Source organism: Salmo trutta, chromosome 19, assembly GCF_901001165.1.
Source record: "Salmo trutta chromosome 19, fSalTru1.1, whole genome shotgun sequence".
Taxonomy (NCBI): Eukaryota; Metazoa; Chordata; class Actinopteri; order Salmoniformes; family Salmonidae; genus Salmo; species Salmo trutta.
Window position 1 is genome coordinate 27,064,028 of NC_042975.1, and position 18,288 is coordinate 27,082,315.

Below are 18,288 nucleotides of genomic sequence, written 5' to 3' on the forward strand. Positions count from 1 at the left end.
TGTTCGATAGGGTTGAGGTCAGGGCTCTGTGCAGGCCAAGTTCTTCCACACCAATCTCGACAAACCATTTCTGTATAGACCTTGCTTTGTGCACGAGGGAATTGTCAAGCTGAAACAGGAAAGGGCCGTCCCCAAACTGTTGCCACAAAGTTGGAAGCACAGAATTTTCTAGAATGTCATTGTATGCTATACATTGACATTTCCCCTTCACTGGAACTAAGGGGCTTAGCCCGAACCATGAAAAACAGCCCCAGACCATTATTCCTCGTCCACCAAACTTTACAGTTGGCACTATTCATTGCAGGTAGCGTTCTCCTGGCATCTGCCCAACCCATACTCGTCCTTTGGACTGCCAGATGGTGAAGTGTGATTCATCCCTCCAGAGAACACGTTTCCACTGCTCCAGAGTCCAATGGTGGTGAGCTTTACACCACTCCAGCCAACGCTTGGCATTGCGCATGGTGATGATCTTAGGCCTGTGTGTGGCAACTCGGCCATGGAAACCCATTTCATGAAGCTCCTAACGAACAGTTCTTGTGCTAACGTTGCTTCCAGAGGCAGTTTGGAACTCGGTAGCGAGTGTTGCAACTGAGGACAGACGATTTTTACACGCTTCAAGCATTCGGTGGTCCCGTTCTATGAGCTTGTGTGGCCTACCACTTCGCGGCTGAGCCGCTGTTGTTCCTAGATATTTCCACTTCACAATAACAGCACTTACAGTTGACCGGGGCAGCTCTAGCAGGGCAGAAATTTGACAAAGTGACTTATTGGAAAGGTGGCATCCTATGATGGTTACGTTGAAAGTCACTGAGCTCTTCAGTATATTCTACTGCCAATGTTGGTCTATGGCGATTGCATGTCTGTGTGCTTGATTTTATACACCTGTCAGCAACGGGTGTGGCTGAAATGGCAGAATCCACTAATTTGAAGGTGGTCCACATACTTTTGGCCATGTAGTGTATATGTTGTGTTCTTAGCTTTTTAAGTGCAAATTACTTTTAGCAGCACATTAAAAATGTTCCTTCATCTATAGAAACCCCTTCAGAGAGAAATTCTGGTTTTACTTACAGGAAGCACATGCACCATTTTCAACCGCCAGATAAACATTTCCAGTTAAAAGAACATATGGGATCCATCAAGAGGAAACTGAAGTAAAATAACTTTGACCATGCCCCTTTAATCTATTTGATTTTCAACTATAATTTCCTTTGGGTCTTTAAAACTGTAATGGTAAAAAGAGAATGACTTTCCAAAGCCATGCTGATCAGACTGTTTAGCAAAGAAATATCGACACTTACTTACTCAGTAACAAAATAGACATTTACATGTAGCTATATACAGTACTTAAACAATATTTCCCCAGCTTGCTTAATTGCATCCAGTTTCTCTCGCGACCAAGAAAGTGGTTACCACAGAAACGCACAACGTAGAATGCATAACAGCATAAGTAGGAATGAAGACAAAGGGACAGACAACACTGGAATCACAATATGAGATTAACTTGACCCTTTTCTGAAAAACCTTGGCCGATCTACAAGGTTGGATGAGAACAAAAACTCCCAGAGTTTAACAAGTAAAAAATAAGAAGCAGCCAATGAGACCCTAGGTAAATACTGTTAAAAACAATTAAACACAAAGGAAACATTGGTCACAACTATTGAGTTAGGAAACAGAAGCACAAAAGCCAGACTCCCTACTTTCTATAAAACTCAGCACTTCATAGGTTTCAGTTCTTGAAAAGGGAGAATAACACTGACTACCCCTATTCTCTCTCATCCTGAGGGACCAGGAAGGAGATCAGTTGGCATATCACAACAGGAGTCCACCTCACAACTCAGACAGCAAGATCTTTTGTCCTCCTGCTTTACCACCATGTGATCTTGAACTCGTAGATGGGCCTCTTGCAGTAGTAGTGGTTGATGAGGTGTTTGTCACAGACACCGATGCATTGTTGGTCGGCCGTGATGCCACGCTCCGCCAGGTCACTGACGATGCAGTGGAGCAGGTCGTAAACGTCCGCCACCGCCTCCCAGGGCCCGAACGACACGTCCACCTCACAGTGGTGCTCGAACAGCTTGGCCTCACTCTCCGTGCGCTCGAAGCGCAATGAATTGAAGAGCGGCCGCTCGTACGGCGTGATGGGCATCTCCTCCTTGTACACGCAAATCTTCAGCTTGGCGAAGCGAGCCTTCCTCTGCATGGCCCTCAGCTTGGCGATCTCCACGATGCGCTCCAGATTATCTGGAAACAAAACAAGGGATAACTAACTTCACTCCAGATCTAACTTTTCTAAAGGAGTTAATTGACATATTTCCATTTACTTGTCACATTTCTACTTTATTGAAGTATAAACTTTGAATATAGAAATAACTTCAATAGTCAATGTCACAAATTTAAGCATGTCGTTGCAACATTACTATCTGTAATAAGGTTGACCCAGTTAGATTCAGTGTGTGAGATTGTGTTGGTTACCCTTGTAGTAGGGCAGGAGGTCGAGGAAGGCCTGGCGGACTTTCTCTCCTGTGAGTGGCTGAGTGTCCTCCAGGCTGTCCAACAGGGGACCAATAGCATAGTACTGGGCCTCCCTGTGTACCGCCCTCACACGATCCCTCTGAGGTAGTTCACCCTCGCGCAGGAAGTTCAGGATGTCCCTATACAAGGGACATGCAAACACACATGTTGTTTTTTGTTAAAATTGCATCCACTATCCTCAGTCTGTTCATTCAATGGCGGTTTCATGTCAAAAGTGTTATAGAATAAGGAACTGGCATGCTCATTCACTATTATTAGCATGTAATAAGCATTTTTTGCTGCTGGCTATTTGAAGAGAGCTCACCTGAAATATGCCCCATCCCGGTCAATAAAGAAGCGACCTTCAGCATCACGTGGGATGTGATGGCGTCCACTAAACATGGCGGCGAGCATGGTGTCCTCATAGCGCCGTAAAGTGGACAGGCGGGTGGTGAAGTAGGTCCCGCCCACATTGAGAGAAATAACCTCAGGAAACTACAGGTGATTGGGTAAAAATCAGGAAAAAGTGCATTATCCATTTTGGAAAATCTGTGCATAAAATACAGTACATTTATTTTTGTAAAAAAAGGTGTATATCTTTCATTCATATTGCATTCTTGACACCATAATCATATTATCATTTTTTATTACTTATGTATAGCATTAGAGCAGTATTCCTGTGACATGTACAATAAATAATGTCATTGTCTTTTGTTTCCCTCTAATCTTCCTCTGCAGATGCTCCACAGTAGCATAACACCAGCAATAACAGGATGGGATTACTGAGGATAATATACTAATCACAGGGCAGATCTTGACAGGACACATTGGGCCCAACAACACAAGTGACAGTCACTGGACATGACACTGTAAGCAAGGGCTTCCCTAGACACGAGTAAAGAAGGTCAATCCCAGCGAGGGGCTGTCACAGATAATAACAGCCATGTGATAAGAGCCAATTGGGACAAGGAGCCAGCCCTCTCTGTGGGGTGGTGAACCAATCAGGGTAAAGATTACACTGGAAGAAGAACTACATGGTTTATGCATCTGTTGCCAGTGGAGATTGATCCATGGCATATCATTTACAGAGGTGGAACGCGTGGGAAAGAAACGGTCGAAATAATGCTGAAATTCATAGACTAGGTGCAAAGATAAAGAGGAGATTCTCAGCGATAGCGACGTTTGACAGTTCATATATCCATGGCCACCACTGCACTCACATCCTAAACCCATTTAATCCCCACAACGTTCCTAGAATAAACAACAACAAACGGCTATCTCGTCCTTACCTCTGGAGATGGAGATTCGTTAAAGGTGGTACGAAGAGACTTGCCTAGATTTAGGTTCGGTGCGGGGGTGGCTGGCTTTCGGAAATCATCCTCCGCAGAGTCCGAACTCGACATTGCATCGCCTGGTTTATCAATCTCATTTGCGGCCGAGAATACGACCATCACTCTCGGCTGAGGGAGCGCTCGCCTCTCCTGAGCGAACCTCCTTACCCGTGAAGGAGCCACGGGTAACGGGCTGGAGTTGTTGAAAGAGAGCGGCGGTCGTTCTCCGTTAGAAGCCTCGTCAGATCCATAATGCTGCATGCACACACACCAGGTCTGCGAGTGTGAGTCAGGTGAACTCAAGTCAATCCAATCGCCAAGGATAAAGCACAATCCACGTTTGCTTGTGAGGGGACAACACTGTCATCAACCTAGGGTGGGACCTGTCAGCTGATAGGGACGGACACGTACAATATGGTATGAGCTAGTCTACCTTATCTACTTTGCTTGAACTCCTACTAACGCTCTCTGACATATTGCAATACGGTAGCTTGGAGAAGACCACGTTACGCACAGCGAGAACCTCAAACTGATACGCCCACGGAACGTCAGTTCTGTGGGCTACTCTAGCCTACAGTGGGTTGCTTAGCCTACGTTCAATTCGTAGCTTATATCCTTTCAAGGATTCATAAAATGCGTAAATTACGGTATACACAGAGACTAACCAATGCCAAACGTGATTTTATACAGAAAACACAAACCTTTAAAAAATGATTTGATATAGGCTACGAATAATATTAGCCCAACAAGAAATGTGTGAAAATTCCCTGTAGCACAGTTGGTAGAGCATGGTGTTTACAACACCAGGGTTGTGGGTTCGATTCCCACGGGGGGCCAGCACAGAAAAAAAATGTATGAAATTGTATGAAATGTATGCATCCACTACTGTAAGTCGCTCTGGATAAGAGCGTCTGCTAAATGACTAAAATGTAAATGTAAATGTAAAATCAAATGTTGCAGTCTCCAGATAGCACGACAAATCATAAAATGCTGCTACAATGTAAACCTCATACTAGGCGTGATAATATTCACAGGTCATGTTGGCCTTGCATCACTAGGTTACTTAGCTATAGGTCTATTGTTACTTTTTGCTGAGGCCAACATTAGAGGCGCAGTCTTGGCCATAGACTTTACGTCTCAGATGGGTTGGACATTGCACCGTGTATTTTTATTGCACATTTATGATTAAGCAATACTTTACTTTATTCCAGGCTATAAAACTAGGCTAAATGTTCTTCTGCATTTTGCTAAATGTGTTAGATAGCCCTGTATTTTTTTAAATGTCAATAAGCCTACAGCTCCGCATAAGCCAACTCTCCCTTGATTCTGTAGTGACAAGATGCACATTAGTTAATGCAAATTCTGCATTTTTATCTGGCTTGTGTATTATTTAGCGGTCAGCTGTGTAGCCCACTTTCAATTTCACATTCACTTGGCTTTTGCGCAAGTGTGTGCGCAAAATCAGGAAATATGTACTGACACTGTATGTAGGTATTTGTGCGGTGCCTAAGGTTGCTGTCAGAAAATCTGTTTATTTTCTCAGCTTTAAATATTAGTTACAGGATACACTGATCTGCAATACACCTACGGATAGGGAACAATACGGTTTGCAGCCAGAATAGGCTCCACGCGCGTGAAGATAATCAGGAAAGTGACATAATACTCTTGTTCTAGCTGAGTAATGGCAGGTAAAATACCGTGAAATAGTGTATCCGTGTCACATTGGATTGTCATAGGCCAGCAGAGCAGACAGCATTGTATCATGTGCAAGTTTGTTATTCTTCCTAACTAATTTCAAGAGGGCCCCTTTACTACAATGTATAAAGGCCATATGCGTTTACAAATATAGTACATATATTTATTTACCGGTTGAAAGGTGTGAGAACTGGGACATAATACATCTGCAAAACACCATGTACTCTCCTTACCCTCGTTTTATTCAGCCTCTGCCCAATTCTGTGTGTGTGTGTGTTTGTGTTTTAAGTGGCATTTTGGTGGCACAGAAATGACTAGGCATTTACAAAATGCATGTTAAATGGTAATTATTCAAGAGCCTATGAATTCATTGTTTCGTTGAGATAAATTCAAATAAGCATCACTACGCACAGTTGATGTGATTGAAAGTAGGTCTACCGATTGATAGTGCTTTCGAAAAATATTCAGACCACTTGACTTCTATATTTTATGTTAGCCTTATTTTAAAATATATATTTTTTAAATCCTCAATCAACACACAATACCACAATGACAAAGCAAAAACAGATTAAGACATTTTTGCAAATGTATTAAAAATAAAAAGCAGAAATACCTTATTTACGTAAGTATTCAGACCCTTTGCTATGAGACTCGAAATTGAGCTTACTGCCCTAAGGTGCTTCAACAAAGTTCTGAGTAAAGGGTCTGAATACTTATGTAAAAGTGAAATTTCAGTAAACATGTTTTTATACATTTGCAAACATTTCTAAAAACCAGTTTTCGCTTTGTTATTATGGGCTATTGTCTGTACATTGATAAGGAAAAAAATGTAATCCATTTTAGAGTAAGGCTGTAACAACAAAATGTGGAAAAAGTCAAGGGGTCTGAATACTTTCCCGAATACACTGTATAATTTACTGGTTAATACCAGGTAAATGCAGTGTAAACAGGTCAAACCTATAATAAAGTGCTATAGGCCTACCAACATTTCAATGTCAACAGCTCAGCAGCTGCATGGAGTGAGGACCAAATTCATTGAAAAGGCATCTAAGGTCGTTTTGGACCAACTGATGGATGACCTCTTGGAAGACAAGGTGCTGACCGATGGAGAGATAGAGGGGATAAAGGAGGAGTACAAGCAGAGGGCGGATAAGGCTCGCCAACTTATTGATAGTGTGCGCAGGAAAGGCAACATAGCCAGTAACAAGTTTCTCATACGACTCCAGGAACGAGACAACAATGTCTACAGCGAGCTAGGCTTGACCCCCAGGTCTACCTAATAAGAATGAGAGAACAAGGTTAGTCTGACATTTGACCCCTCACTTGGGGAGAAACCAGAGAAACCTTGGCTGCAATATAGTTCTTTTGACTTTTTATTTTTTATCTCCACAGGGTCCAACTCGTGTCCCTCTCCTGAAATACCTGAATGTGCCACCCAATAAACAGAAGCTGTTACTTCACACATGCATTTTGGCCAAGGATTCTTAAATGTCTTGATTTACTGTATTTTCAAACAAATGAAATATAAATTTTTCTACCAAAATGTTATAATCTAATAAATACTTTTATTTACTATTACGTTCTGGACCATTTTGGCTCACATTCTAGCATCAAATATTAGATGAATAATGAAAGATATCTCAAACAAATCCAGAGATCAGTACCAGAGGGCCAACCATATATAGTGCATTCAGAAAGTATTCAGACCTCTTGACTTAAAACATATTTAAAAAATAACATTACATCCTTATTCTAAAATGGATTACATAAAACATTTTCCTCATCTACACATAATACCATATACTGATGAACTGAAAACAGGATTTTAGAAAATGTTGCAAATTCATAAAAAATTTAAAACAGAAATACCTTATTTACACAAGTATTCAGACCCTTTGTTAGGAGACTCAAAAGTGAGCTCAGGTGCATCCTGTTTCCATTGATCCTTCTTGAGATGTTTCTACAACTTGATTGGAGTCCACCTGTGGTAAATTCAATTGATTTGACATGATTTGGAAAGGCACATACCTATTTACATAAGGTCCCACAGTTGACAGTACATGTCAGAGCAAAAGCCAAGCCATGAGGTTGAAGGAATTGTCCATAGTGCTCCGAGACAGGATTGTGTCAAGGCACAGATCTGAGGAAGGGTACCAAAACATTTCTACAGCATTGAAGGTTTCCAATAACACAGTGGCCTCCATCATTCTGAAATGGAAGAAGTTTGGAACCACCAAGACTCTTCCTAGAGCTGGCCGCCCGGCCAAACTGAGCAATCGGGGGAGAAGGGCTTTGGTCAGGGAGTTGACCAAGAACCCGATGGTCACTCTCTCCAGAGTACTTCTGTGGAGATGGGAGAACCTTCCAGAAGGACAAACATCTCTGCAGCACTCCACCAATCAGGCCTTTATGGTAGAGTGGACAGATGGAAGCCACTCCTCAGTAAAGGCGCATGACAGCCCGCTTGGAGTTTGCAAAAAGGCACCTAATGGACTCTCAGACCATGAGAAACAAGATTCTCTGGTCTGATGAAACCAAGATTGAACTCTTTGGCCTGAATGCCAAGTGTCACATCTGGAGGAAACCTGGCACCATCCCTACGGTGAAGCATAGTGGTGGCAGCATCATGCTGTGGGGATGTTTTTCAGTGGCAGGGACTGGGAGACTAGTCAGGATCGAGGGAAAGATGAACAGAGCAAAGTACAGAGAGCTCCTTGATGAAAACCTGCTCCAGAGGGCTCAGGACCTCAGACTGGGGCGAAGGTTTACCTTTCAACAGAACAACGACCCTAAGCACACAGCCAAGACAATGCAGGAGTAGCGTCGGGACAAGTCTCTGAATTTCATTGAGTGGTTGAACCCTATCTAACATTTCTGTAGAGACCTAAAAATGGCTGCGCATCGACGCTCTCCATCCAACCTGACAGAGCTTGAGAGGATCTACAGAGAATGGGAGAAACTCCCCAAATACAGGTGTGACAAGCTTGTAGTGTCATACCCAAGAAGACTCGAAGCTGTAATCGCTGCCAAAGATGCTTCAACAAAGTACTGAGTAAAGGGTCTGAGTACTTATGTAAATGTGATAAAATCCTAAAACAATGTTTTTTTTCTTTGTCATTATGGTGTATTGTATGTAGATTGATAAGGATACTTTTTAAAATCCATTTTAGAATAAGGCTGTAAAAAAGTCAAGGGGGCTGAATACTTTCCGAATGCACTGTACATGCTAGCTGGAGCCCCAGACATGTCTGATTACAACGTTAGATCTACTCCTTGGATCTTTGACAAGAGGAAACATTCTCCAGTCTTACTGATGAATGATGGTCATTAATGCAGAACCATTAGGCTAGAAGTAGACAGTATGAGGGAAGCCACACTAACAAAGAACTTCCCCTGCCTCCCCTCACTCCTATTCATAATTGACACAAACATGCTTTTTGCAGAGGAAAAACATAATTCAGCCTTATACCCCAGATTCTCCTGGCTAGTGGAATTGATTGAATAGCATCATCAGCGTGTGCAGTGAAGTTGGTTGAGGCTGATCCCACCAGAGGACTGCTGTACAGTGACGATGTACTGATGGATTCCCCACCAAGGCCTTCTGTTTTTTTGTTGACCTAATTATTCAGTGCAGACATCTCTCTTGTAAGGAAATGTTCCCCTGTGTTCCTAGCCAGATGGAACATACTGTTTGTAAAGAGATGACAGGAAGTGTATCAAAAGTTGGAACAGAAATTAAATAATTAACACTTTAGTAAAAATTATATACCATATGGTGATAGTGGGGCCCGAAATTGACACTCCTGATAAAGATTAGCAAAAATGTCTGTGTAAAATAAATAATTCAAATACTGAGCTATATTGTACGTGGCTAAAGAGCTCGATTTTCCTGTAATCTGACCATAGCATTGGTTCCAATCCAAGTACCAATGCTGTTTAGAGATCTCCAGGCGTTTACATTTGTTGTATGATATGAAAATAGAGCTCTTTGGCCCTGCAAACCAGTGGTGGGTTTGACGTAGAAATAAGGACACATAAGCTGAAAAGAACCGCATACCTACTTTAAATATGGTGGTGGATCTTTGGGGCTATTTCGCTTCCACTGGTCCTGGGGCCCTTGTTAAGGTTAATGACATGAACTTTACCAAGTACCAGGACATTTTAGCGCAAAATCTAGTTGCTAGTTGCCAGGAGCCTGAAACTTGACTGCCATTGGATATTCAAGCAAGACAATAAACCCAAGCACATATCCAAATCTACAAAGAAATGGTTAATTGACCACAAAAATCAACATTTTGCAATGGCTAACTCAGTCTCCGGGCTTGAATCCCATTGAAAACTTGTGGTTTGAATTGAAGAGGGCAGTCCATAAGTGCAGATGAAGGATATCAAGGATCTGGAAAGATTCTGTACAGACGAATGGTCTAAGATCCCTCCCAATGTGTTCTCCAATCTCATAATACATTTCCAAAAAAGGCTCTGTGTTGTTATCCTCACAAGGTGAGATATTGAAAGGTATTGAAAACGGGTGTCAAGAATTTTGACCCCTATCTTAAGTAATACAATTATTACTTGTTAAACAAAATCTCTTTCTCTGAGAAATTGTATTATTGTCACGTCCTGGCCAGTATAAGGGTTAATTGTTATTGTAGTTTGGTCAGGACGTGGCAGAGGGCATTTGTTTTATGTGGTTCGGGGTGGTGTGTTAGTTAGGAGGGCGTTTGATTTATTATTTCCGGGTTTTGAGTTATGGTCTATGTTGATGTATTTCTATGTGTAGTCTGGTTTATGTATTTCTATGTTAGGTTGATTGGGGTTTGGGACTCTCAATTGGAGGCAGGTGTTTCCTCGTTGCCTCTGATTGAGAGTCCTATATATGGGTAATTGTTTGGTGTAGGTTTTGTGGGAGATTGTTCTTTGTCTAGCATGTATGAGCCTGAGAAGACTGTTCGGTGATCGTGAGTTTGTTTTATGTTCATTTTGAGTTAATAAATGTTCAAAATGAACAAACACAGTCCTGCTGCATTTTGGTCCTCCTCCACCGACGATAACCATGACAGAATCTCCCACCACCAAAAGACCAAGCAGCAGAGGAAGGAGCAACAGGTGGACTGTAAGGAGCAGAGGGAATTTGAATTGGACAAACGGGAGAAATGGACATGGGAGCAAGTTATGGCCGGAGAGGGCCCATGGAAGAAATGGAGCAAAGACCGGGAATGCTACCGAGGAACACGACTGACGATTAAACCCGAGAGGCAGCCCCAAGACATTTTTTGGGGGGGGCATATGGGTAGTTTGGCGGGTAAAGTTTGGAGCCCCAGGCCAAATCCCCGGACTGTTTCTCGGAGGCCAGTTAATGGACAGGTCTCGTGCTTCGGGGTAATGGGTGTTATGGCGAGGCCAAGTGTTTTTAGGCCAGTACGCGCTATACCAGCACCCCGTATTTACCAGGGGGTAGTGGGCATTCAGCCAGAAAGGGCGATGCCAGGTTTAAGCTTGAGACCGCCAGTAAGCCTCCACGGTCCTATATATCCTGTTCCCGCTCCACGCACTAGCCTAGAGGTGCGTGTTCCCAGACTGTCACGTCCAGTACCAGCACCACGCACCAGGTTTCAAGTGCGTCAGCCCAGTCCGACTCGTCCTGTTCCCGCTCCACGCACTAGCCTGGAGGTGCGTGTTCCCAGTCTGGCACGTCCAATACCAGCACCACGCACCAGGTTTCAAGTGCGTCAGCCCAGTCCGACTCGTCCTGTTCCCGCTCCCCGCACTAGCCTGGAGGGGCGTGTTCCCAGTCTGGCACGGCCAGTACCGGCACCACGCACCAGGCTTCCAGTGCGTTGGCTCAGTCAGGAGTCGCCAGAGCCGCCCGTCAGTCAAGAGTCGCCAGAGCCGCCCGTCAGTCAAGAGCCGCCAGAGCGGCCCGCCAGTCAGGAGCCGCCAGAGCGGCCAGACTGCCCGGAGCCGCCAGAGCGGCCAGACTGCCCGGAGCCGCCAGAGCGGCCAGACTGCCCGGAGCCGCCAGAGCGGCCAGACTGCCCGGAGATGCCAGAGCGGCCAGACTGCCCGGAGATGCCAGAGCGGCCAGACTGCCCGGAGATGCCAGAGCGGCCAGACTGCCCGGAGATGCCAGAGCGGCCAGACTGCCCGGAGATGCCAGAGCGGCCAGACTGCCCGGAGATGCCAGAGCGGCCAGACTGCCCGGAGATGCCAGAGCGGCCAGACTGCCCGGAGATGCCAGAGCGGCCAGACTGCCCGGAGATGCCAGAGCGGCCAGACTGCCCGGAGATGCCAGAGCGGCCAGACTGCCCGGAGATGCCAGAGCGGCCAGACTGCCCGGAGATGCCAGAGCGGCCAGACTGCCCGGAGATGCCAGAGCGGCCAGACTGCCGGGAGATGCCAGAGCGGCCAGACTGCCGGGAGATGCCAGAGCGGCCAGACTGCCCGGAGATGCCAGAGCGGCCGACGGCCCGGAGCTGCCAGAGTGGCCTGTCTGCCCAGAGTCTGCTGATGACCAAGAATCAAGGGAGTCTAGCAGCAACCCTAAACTGAGTAAGCCTGACATTTCAGAACTTAAAGTAATTAACGGTTTCATTAATGAGTCTGCATACAGGGTGGAGAGGTGGTCTGCCCATGATCCAGAGCAGGGGGAGTCTGCCTACGGTCCAAGGCTGATTGGGTCGGTCGGCACTCTGGAGGACAATAGGCCGGAGCCTGAACCACCACCTGCATAGGTGGGTTGGGGAGGGGGGGGTGTAGCACAAGTGCCGACGGTGACGGCAGCCACCCTCCCTTCCCTCCCTTTAGTTTAGGGGGAATTCTTGTTGTTGTTTGGGGTTTTAGTTTTTCTTGAGGTGCTTCCGGGGTTAGCACCTTTAGGGGGGGGGGGGGTACTGTCACGTCCTGGCCAGTATAAGGGTTAATTGTTATTGTAGTTTGGTCAGGACGTGGCAGAGGGTATTTGTTTTATGTGGTTCGGGGTGGTGTGTTAGTTAGGAGGGCATTCCACAGACATGTGACTAACATAAATGGAATAATGTGTCCCTGAACAAAGTGGGGGTCAAAATCAAAAGTAACAGTCAGTATCTGGTGTAGCCACCAGCTGCATTAAGTACTGCAGTGCATCTCCTCCTCATGAACTGCACCAGATTTTCCAGTTCTTGCTGTGAGATGTTACCCCACTCTTCCACCAAAGCACCTGCAAGTTCCCGGACACTTCTGGGGGGGAATGGACCTAGCCCTCTGATGCAACAGGTCCCATACGTGCTCAATGGGATTGAGATCCGGGCTCTTCGCTGGCCATGGCAGAACACTGACATGCCTGTCTTGCAGGAAATCACGCACAGAACGAGTAGTATGGCTGGTGGCATTGTCATGCCAGGATGAGCCTGCAGGAAGGGTACCACATTAGGGAGGAGGATGTCTTCCCTGTAACGCACAGTGTTGAGATTGCCTGCAATGACAACTAGCTCAGTTCGATGATGCTGTGACACACCGCCCCAGACCATGACGGACCCTCCACCTCCAAATCGATCCCGCTCCAGAGTACAGGCCTCAGTGTAACTCTCATTCCTTCGACGATAAACGCGAATCCAACCATCACCCCTGGTGAGACAAAACCGCGACTCGTCAGTGAAGAGCACTTTTTGCCAGTCCTGTCTGGTCCAGCGACGGTGGGTTTGTGCCCATAGGCGACGTTGTTGCCGGTGATGTCTGGTGAGGACCTGCCTTACAACAGGCCTACAATCCCTCAGTCCAGCCTCTCTCAGCCTATTGCGGACAGTCTGAGCACTGATGGAGGGATTGTGAGTTCCTGGTGTAACTCGGACAGGTACAGGATGGCAACAACTGTCCTGCAGGTGTGATGTTCGGATGTACCGATCCTATGCAGGTGTTGTTACACGTGGTCTGCCACTGCGAGGACTGTCAGCTGTCCGCCTGGTCTCCCTGTAGCGCTGTCTTTGGCGTGTCACAGTACGGACATTGCAATTTATTGCCCTGGCCACATCTGCTGTCCTCATGCCTCCTTGCAGCATGCCTAAGGCACGTTCACGTAGATGAGCAGGGACCCTGGGCATCTTTCTTTTGGTGTTTTTCAGAGTCAGTAGAAAGGACACTGACCTTAATTGCCTCCCATCTGTAAGCGTCTTTTTTTTTTAAAACCTTTATTTAACTAGGCAAGTCAGTTAAGAACAAATTCTTATTTTCAATGACGGCCTAGGATCCTAGGAACTTTGGGTTAACTGCCTTGTTCAGGGGCAGAATGACAGATTTTTACCTTGTCAGCGCGGGGATTCGATCTTGCAACCTTTAGGTTACTAGTCCAATGCTCTAACCACTAGGCTACTTGCCGCCGTCTTAACGACAGTTCCACAAGTGCATGTTCATTAATTGTTCATGGTTCATTGAACAAGCATGAGAAAGTGTTTAAACCCTTTACTATGTAGATCTGTGAATTTACTTGGATTTTTACAAATTATCTTTATATATTTCACTGGTCACCCCCAAAGCCAACACCTCATTGGCCGCCTTTCCTTCCAGTTCTCTGCTGCCAATGACTGGAACGAATTGCAAAAATCACTGAAGCTTGGCGTCTTAAATCTCCCTCTCTAACTCTAGCTGTCAGAGCAGCTTACCAATCACTGTACCTGTACACAGCCAATCTGTAAATAGTACACCCAACTACCTCATCCCCATGTTGTTATTTATCTTTTTGCTCCCCAGTATCTCTACTTGCACATCATAATCTGCACATCTATCACTCCAGTGTTAATGCTAAATTGTAATTATTTCGCCTCTATGGCCTATTTATTGCCTTACCTCTCTACTCTGATACATTTGTACACACTGTACATGTTTTATGTGAATTTAACTGAACTTGTTTTTCATCATGTTTATCGCAAATATGATTCACTTTTTAATTTTAAGGGGAACCCTTTTAATCAGATAAAAGCCCTCATGCTTCACATAACATACTGGCAGTGTACATGCACAGTGATTAATGTGAACACCACAGTGTCAGTTCACTGTGTGATTAATGTGAACACCAGTGTCAGTTCACAGCATGCCCTAATGAAAAATGTTCACTTCAAAGAGAGTTAACGCCCTAGAAAAATATTTCCTCTATGGTTGACAAACAGTGACAAAACAGGTCTGACTCAATGCTGCTTTCTATTTTCTCATCTAATTGCACCTCGTGAGCAGCAACAAACAAATGATTTTCAGGCAAGTCATTACTCAGTTATTATCTTCACTAGCGTATAAACAAATGCAATCTTCTTGTCTAGGCCTACTACTGTCATTAGCCTACTCTGGGCCCTAAAAGGCCACATTTACTGAGTGATTTTTTTCAGTTAAGGATAACAGACAAAAGACAAAAGCTAAAACATGCCTTCATTTACAAGAATAACCTATTGCTTCAAATCTATCGCTAAAATAAGCTACCTGCTGCCTTTGGGGAGGCAGGTAGCCTAGCGGTTAGAGTCCAAATCCTGGGTCAGACGGGAAAAATCTCAGGAAGTAAGATCCCATTGCCTGCCGTTGTTCCCCTTGAGCAAGGGACTTAACCCCCCACAACTACAGCTCCCCAGGCGCCCAGTGTGGCAGACCCCCTCACCTCTCCAAAACCTGTATGTCTCTCTTTCGGAGGGGTTGGATTAAAATGGAAGCTCAATTTCGGTTTGACCTTGTGTGCAATTGACCAATAAAAGCGATCTTAATTTAAATCACTTAAAAATCTATTATGAATGTTCTACTTTGTGTGTTATTCCTTCTGATGCAAACATTGCACCTACGTCTGCAGTCAATGACAACTACAGCATCTTTTCACAGTTTCTCTCCCAACCCTGCACCAGGGTACCTCCTCCCTTACAATTGCAGTGGCAGTGCTATATAAAGACTAGCTGAGCACAAGGAAGATATCCAGTGTGCTACAGAGGGAGAAAAAGAACAAACAGGTCACAATGAGTCATTCACACAGCTCCCATGGCTGCTGGGAGCGGAACTGAGGAGTGATAGCACAATGACAGCCAGGTGTCTATAAATATAATGCACTACACTCAACACACAGTGAAAGTGTGTATGTGTGTCTGCAACACACACACACACACACACACACACACACACACACACACACACACGGGACCAAATCAGAGTGCAGTGTTATGATGATGTAATTATGAAGAGATCATCAGAGAGCAGGGTTATAAAGATGTCATCATGAAGGAACCAATCAGAGAGCAGAGTTAAGACGATTTCACATCCATAAATACTTCAAGACGAGCAAGCACACACCTTCTTTAGAAAATGTCATTTTCTAGTTATAGATAGATATATACAGCGGCTTGCGAAAGTATACACCCCCCTTGGCATTTTTTTGTATCATTTGATTTACACAACATGCCTACCACTTTGAAGAGTCACAATAAAATATATTTTGCAACAAACAAGAAATAAGACAAAAAAAACTGAAAACTTGAGCGTGCATAACTATTCACCCTCCCAAAATCAATACTTTGTCGAGCCACCTTTTGCAGCAATTACAGCTGCAAGTCTCTTGGGGTATGTCTCTATAAGCTTGGCACATCTAGCCACTGGGATGTTTGCCATTCTTCAAGGCAAAACTGCTCCAGCTCCTTCAAGTTGGATTGGTTCCGCTGGTGTACAGCAATCTTTAAGTCATACCACAGATTCTCAATTGGATTGAGGTCTGGGCTTTGACTAGGCCATTCAAATGTTTCCCCTTAAACCACTCGAGTGTTGCTTTAGCAGTATGCTTAGGGTCATTGTCTTTCTGGAAGGTGAACCTCCGTCCCAGTCTCAAATCCCTGGAAGACTGAAACAGGTTTGCCCTCAAGAATTTCCATGTATTTAGCGCCATCCATCATTCCTTCAATTCTGACCAGTTTCCCAGTCCCTGCCGATGAAAAACATCACCACAGTAGGATGCTGCCACCACCGTGCTTCACTGTGGGGATGATGTTTTCGGGGTAATGGGAGGTATTGGGTTTGCGCCAGACAGTGTTTTCCTTGATGGCCAAAAAGCTAAATTATAGTCTCATCTGACCAGAGTGCCTTCTTCCATATGTTTGGGGAGTCTCCCAAACATCAAACGCGTTTGATTATTTTTTCTTTAAGCAATGGCCACTCTTCCGTAAAGCCCAGCTCTGTGGAGTGTATGGCTTAAAGTGGTCCTATGGACAGATACTCCAATCTCCGCTGTGGAGCTTTGCAGCTCCTTCAGGGTTATCTTTAGTCTCTTTGTTGCCTCTCTGATTAATGCCCTCCTGCCTGGTCTGAGTTTTGGTGGGTGGTCCTCTCTTGGCAGGTTTGTTGTGGTGCCATATTCTTTCCATTTTTTAATAACGTATTCAAAATGGTGCTCCGTGGGATGTTCAGTTTCTGATCTTTTTTTGTAACCCAACCATGATCTGTACTCTACAAACAGGTCAGGGACAAAGTTGTGGAGAAGCTCCTTGGTCTTCATGGTGCCCCTTGCTTAGTGGTGTTGCAGACTCTGGGGCCTTTCAGAACAGGTGTATATATACTGAGATCATGTGACAATTAGATTGCACACAGCTGGACTTTATTTAACTAATTATGTGACTTCTGAAGGTAATTGGTTGCACCAGATCTTATTTAGGGGCTTTATAGCAAAGGGGGTGAATACATATGCACACACCACTTTTCCATTTTTTATTTTGTTGAATTTTTTAAAACATTTGACTATTTTCTGTATGTCCAATATATGAAATGGAAATAAAAATCAATTTAAATTACAGGTTGTAATGCAACAAAATAGGAAAAACACCAAGGGGGATGAATACATTTGCAAGGTACTGTACATTGATTTCTCTGACCAATAATTCTGAACAATCAGAAAGTGCTGACTTCACTCATCAAAAGTCATGAGGTAATTTATTTGGACATACAAAAAAACAAAGAAAGTTATTTTCAACTGGAATGTGACCGTGAGAGTTACAGTACAGTTGTCAAAATCCCTAATGTCCCCCTCTTGGTTACAATCAGACCCCATTCAACATCCGTCAAAGAATAAAACGTTTATAAAACCACATTATTTACAATAAACACTCAAAGCAAATACAACTGGCCTGTACATTGAGTATCTTTTGTTTGTGTGTGTGTGTTGTGGTCGGTGTGTGTTGTGGTCGGTGTGTGTTGTGGTCGGTGTGTGTGTTGTCGGTGTGTGTGTGTTGTCGGTGTGTGTGTGTTGTCGGTGTGTGTGTGTGTGTGTGTTTTGTCTGTGTGTGTCTGTGTGTTGTCGGTGTGTGTGTGTGTGTGTTTTGTCTGTGTGTGTATGTGTGTTGTCTGTGTGTGTGTTGTCTGTGTGTGTGTTGTCTGTGTGTGTGTTGTCTGTGTGTGTGTGTGTGTGTGTGTGTTGTCTGTGTTGTCTGTGTATGTCGTTCTGTGTGTGTGTTGTCTGTTGTCTGTGTGTGTGTTGTCTGTGTGTGTGTTGTCTGTGTGTGTGTTGTCTGTGTGTGTGTGTGTGTGTGTGTGTGTGTGTGTGTGTGTGTGTGTGTGTGTGTGTGTGTGTGTTGTCTGTGTGTGTGTGTGTGTGTGTGTGTTGTCTGTGTTGTCTGTGTATGTCGTTCTGTGTGTGTGTTGTCTGTGTTGTCTGTGTGTGTGTGTGTGTTGTCTGTGTGTGTGTGTGTGTTGTCTGTGTGTGTTGTCTGTGTGTGTGTGTGTGTGTGTGTGTGTGTGTGTTGTCTGTGTGTGTGTGTGTGTTGTCTGTCTG

At 44.7% G+C, this 18,288-nt stretch overlaps 2 protein-coding genes and 1 long non-coding RNA gene across 3 annotated transcripts in view; 1 reads left to right on the top strand and 2 right to left on the bottom strand.

Annotated features, from left to right (window-relative positions):
- Window positions 1-1,044: 1,044 nt before the first annotated feature.
- kctd7 (potassium channel tetramerization domain containing 7) lies at window positions 1,045-4,239 on the bottom strand. Its single transcript, XM_029700315.1, has 4 exons — window positions 3,801-4,239; window positions 2,837-3,006; window positions 2,473-2,651; window positions 1,045-2,241 (listed from the first exon to the last, which is right to left on the bottom strand). The coding sequence occupies exons 1-4, from the start codon at window positions 4,101-4,103 to the stop codon at window positions 1,865-1,867; spliced, it is 1,029 nt and encodes a 342-aa protein (XP_029556175.1). The 5' UTR covers window positions 4,104-4,239; the 3' UTR covers window positions 1,045-1,864.
- On the top strand, window positions 4,189-7,115 carry LOC115154267 (uncharacterized). Its single transcript, XR_003867853.1, has 2 exons — window positions 4,189-4,259; window positions 6,930-7,115. It is a non-coding gene; the product is annotated as an uncharacterized LOC115154267 (long non-coding RNA).
- A 1,834-nt stretch (window positions 7,116-8,949) lies between these two features.
- The window catches only part of LOC115154265 (syntaxin-1A), a 56,874-nt gene continuing 47,535 nt past the window's right edge, over window positions 8,950-18,288 (bottom strand). Inside the window, exon 10 of the mRNA XM_029700314.1 lies at window positions 8,950-9,224. Coding sequence (XP_029556174.1) covers window positions 9,207-9,224 — 18 coding nt within the window. The 3' untranslated portion in view covers window positions 8,950-9,206. The remainder of the gene's footprint in view (window positions 9,225-18,288) is intronic.